The sequence below is a fragment of the Myotis nattereri genome (assembly GCF_964212035.1).
Source record: "Myotis nattereri genome assembly, chromosome: 10".
Lineage (NCBI taxonomy): Eukaryota > Metazoa > Chordata > Mammalia > Chiroptera > Vespertilionidae > Myotis > Myotis nattereri.
Window position 1 is genome coordinate 72,274,585 of NC_138085.1, and position 3,541 is coordinate 72,278,125.

A 3,541-nucleotide genomic window follows, 5' to 3' on the forward strand; every position below is an offset into this window, starting at 1 on the left:
TCTATCAGATCTCTGATTGGCTTTCTCCCTTCCTTTCGTCACAATCACTTCCTGGTCACGCTGCGAAAGCCCTGCTGCCTCTGCTTCCCACGGACGGGACTACGTGTCCCGTGCGGCTCTGCGGTAGCGGAAGCGGAAGCGAGCACGGAGGTACCAGCTGGTCTCCGTAGGGGGGGGGAGGTAGGGGGCTCCATGAATGGACGCGGCGGTGGCGGCGGGAGCGGCCTGAGCTGGGCGCCGGGGCCAGGGCCGGGGGCTGCCCCGGGCCCGCGCCGCTGCATGGGGGCGGCTCGCGGGCCCTGAGAGGAAGGGCGGGCCGTGCGCCGGGCTGGGAGGGGCGGGGCCGGGCGGCCGCAGGCCAGAGGCGCGTCGGGCTGGAGCCGGTCACGATGCCCCGAAGGAAGCAAAGCCACCCGCAGCCCGTGAAATGCGAGGGGGTCAAAGGTCAGGGGTCGCAGTTGCGGGGGAGGAGCGGCGAGGGGGTCAGTGGATGGGTTCAGGTCGGGGTGGCGGGGCCTCCTGAGGGATGGTGTGGGCGCTGTGGGCTCCTAGCTGCCCACCGAGGTACGAAGGGAACCCGGAGGGTCTCCAAGTCTGGGCAGTCCGGTTCCGGTCCAGAGGCCAGGCCCCCGGGGCGGATGGTGGGCACGGCCCTGAGAGAAAACGCGCAGCCTCTCCCCTCTCCAGTGGACACCGAAGACTCCCTCGATGAAGGACCGGGGGCCCTGGTGCTGGAGAGTGACCTGCTGCTAGGCCAGGATCTGGAGTTTGAGGAGGAAGAGGAAGAGGAGGAAGGTGACGGCAGCAGCGACCAGCTCCTGGGCTTCGAGAGAGACTCCGAAGGTGAGTTCTGGGGACTCCCTGGACCCAGCCCCTCGGGAGGCGGTGAGGTTAGACGTGAGCTAGATGCTCCCCTTGCCGACTTGTCCAGTCAGCCCCATCGCTGTGCGGAGGTGGAGCTCGGGGCCGCGCCAAGGCGGTGTGAATGGGACAGTGGAGGAGCCACTGGTTAAAAGTAAACGTCCTTTCTGTAACCTTGTCCCACTCCGGAGCCCGTGCCTTGGGCGAGTTTACTTCGAGAGGTTCGGGAAGGAACTTGGAGCTGGTACTTCATGCCCAGTCTCCTCACCTGCAGCTTAAGCGCCTTTTGTGTGAGGTTCTGGCCTCTGCCCGAGTCCTCCCACCGCACCCTGACTTGTGCGCTGCCCCCAGTCATGCCCGTGTGAGTCACTGCGGGAACCCACCTGAAGCGTCCCTCAGGCTTACAGGTGGCATTACATGCATTGCTTCGTTTCTGTTTTCCCCTAAATTTTATATAATCAGATCCATGTTAAAAGAGGCCTTACTAATACAGAGCTTAGGAAAGTTCCAGGCCTCTTCCTGGTGTATTTTTTCTTTTGTATCCTAAGAATCAGTTAATTATATTATCATTGATTCATTTCAGTCTGTGGTCCCTGATCTTTTCTCATTAAGTGGAACTAGGCACTAGCTAGTCCCGACACAGCAGTAGACAATTCGTATTTAGTTTTGGGGATCACTGGAGGGAAGAGAAAGGTGGGGCCAAGCACAAAGGAAGACGGGGAGTGAGAAAGGGTTTGGAGTCTAGTCCTACCTAATGTTGATGTCTCTTCTCGTCTGTCTCACCAGGAGACTCTCTGGGGGCCAGGCCTGGGCCTCCCTACGGGCTGAGTGACGACGAGTCTGGGGGTGGCCGGGCTCTCAGTGCTGAGAGTGAAGCTGAGGAGCCATCCAGGGGCCCAGGGGAGGCTGGGGGTGAGAGGCCAGGCCCAGCCTGCCAGCTGTGTGGGGGGCCGACAGGTGAGGGGCCGTGTTGTGGGGCAGGAGAGCCGGGTGGGGGGGCCCCGATGCCCCCACGGCTGCTATACTCATGTCGCCTCTGCGCCTTCGTGTCCCACTACTCGAGCCACCTGAAGCGGCACATGCAGACACACAGCGGGGAGAAGCCGTTCCGCTGCGGCCGCTGCCCCTACGCCTCAGCCCAGCTGGTCAACCTGACACGACACACTCGCACCCACACTGGCGAGAAGCCCTACCGCTGTCCCCACTGCCCCTTTGCCTGCAGCAGCCTGGGCAACTTGAGGAGGCATCAACGCACCCATGCAGAGCCCCCCCCTCCTCCGTGCCCGACCTGTGGCTTCCGCTGCTGTGCTCCTCGTCCAGTCCGGCCTCCCAGTCCCACAGAGCAGGAGGGGACAGTGCCCCGGCGACCCGAAGGTAAAATGCCAGGGACCAAAGGACTGGGACACAGGTGGGTGGCCCTAGGGGTACTTGGATTCACCAGGTCTCATTGTTCCCACAGATGCTCTGCTGCTTCCAGATTTGAGCCTCCACGTGCCGCCAGGTGGTGCCAGTTTCCTGCCAGACTGTGGACAACTGCGGGGTGAAGGGGAGGGCCTTTGTGGGACCGGATCAGAACCACTGCCAGAGCTGCTGTTCCCTTGGACCTGCCGAAACTGTGGACAAGAGCTGGAGGAGGGCGAGGGTAGTCGGCTGGGAGCCGCCATGTGTGGGCGCTGCATCCGAGGAGAGGCTGGAGGTGCCAGTGGGGGGCCTCAGGGCCCTAGTGACAAAGGCTTTGCCTGTAGCCTCTGCCCCTTTGCCACTCACTATCCCAATCACCTGGCCCGGCACATGAAGACACACAGTGGTGAGAAGCCCTTCCGCTGTGCCCGCTGTCCCTATGCCTCTGCTCATCTGGATAACCTGAAGCGACACCAGCGCGTCCACACAGGAGAGAAGCCGTACAAGTGCCCCCTCTGCCCCTATGCCTGTGGCAACCTGGCCAACCTTAAGCGTCACGGTCGCATCCACTCTGGGGACAAACCTTTCCGGTGTAGTCTTTGCAACTACAGCTGCAACCAGAGCATGAACCTCAAACGCCACATGCTGCGGCATACGGGCGAGAAACCCTTCCGCTGTGCCACCTGCGCCTACACCACGGGCCACTGGGACAACTACAAACGCCACCAGAAGGTGCATGGGCATGGTGGCACAGGAGGACCTGGCCTCTCTGCCTCTGAGGGCTGGGCCCCACCTCACAGCCCCACCTCCGTTTTGAGCTCTCGGGGTCCGACGGCCCTGAGCACCACTGGTAGCCGGGCTCTCCATACAGACTCACCCTGAACTAGGTCCTTCTCCAGGGCTGTAGGATTAGCCCTGACCCTCCTGTAATGGACCAGAAGCCACCTTCTCTTTCCTCCCCCGCTGGCCAGGGGCTCCACAGACTAACTTAGGCACACTATGGACCACGGGCCTTGCCTTGACTGGTGCACTTCATGAGCTCAGTGAGAAGGGCCCTGTATACACCTCCACTGCTCCCAGGGGCTGTGGAGAAACCGGCTGGGGGACTGCCCAGCCTCCCACCTGTTTATTTAACTTATTTCAGTACTTTATAATAAAGGAAACACTAACAAAGCCATGTCTGTGCTGAACTGGCAGTGGCAAGCACAGCTCAGCCTTCCTCGTAGCACAGCAGCCCATGCTCTGATGGGGGAAGCAGGGGCAGAGAGGGAACCAGAGG

At 61.6% G+C, this 3,541-nt stretch overlaps 1 protein-coding gene across 1 annotated transcript; it reads left to right on the forward strand.

Annotated features, from left to right (window-relative positions):
- The first annotated feature begins 176 nt into the window (after positions 1 to 176).
- Positions 177 to 3,438, forward strand: ZNF513 (zinc finger protein 513). Its single transcript, XM_081101166.1, has 4 exons — positions 177 to 444; positions 688 to 843; positions 1,648 to 2,235; positions 2,321 to 3,438. The coding sequence occupies exons 1-4, from the start codon at positions 390 to 392 to the stop codon at positions 3,142 to 3,144; spliced, it is 1,623 nt and encodes a 540-aa protein (XP_080957292.1). The 5' UTR covers positions 177 to 389; the 3' UTR covers positions 3,145 to 3,438.
- The last annotated feature ends 103 nt before the right edge of the window (positions 3,439 to 3,541 follow it).

Excerpts from the sequence above, each read along its gene's own strand:
- ZNF513 (XM_081101166.1), top strand. The coding sequence starts at position 390 with ATGCCCCGAAGGAAGCAAAGCCACCCGCAGCCCGTGAAATGCGAGGGG. Across the intron at positions 445-687 it reads GAAATGCGAGGGGGTCAAAG|TGGACACCGAAGACTCCCTC; the intron begins GTCAGGGGTCGC and ends TCCCCTCTCCAG. Across the intron at positions 2,236-2,320 it reads AGTGCCCCGGCGACCCGAAG|ATGCTCTGCTGCTTCCAGAT; the intron begins GTAAAATGCCAG and ends TTGTTCCCACAG.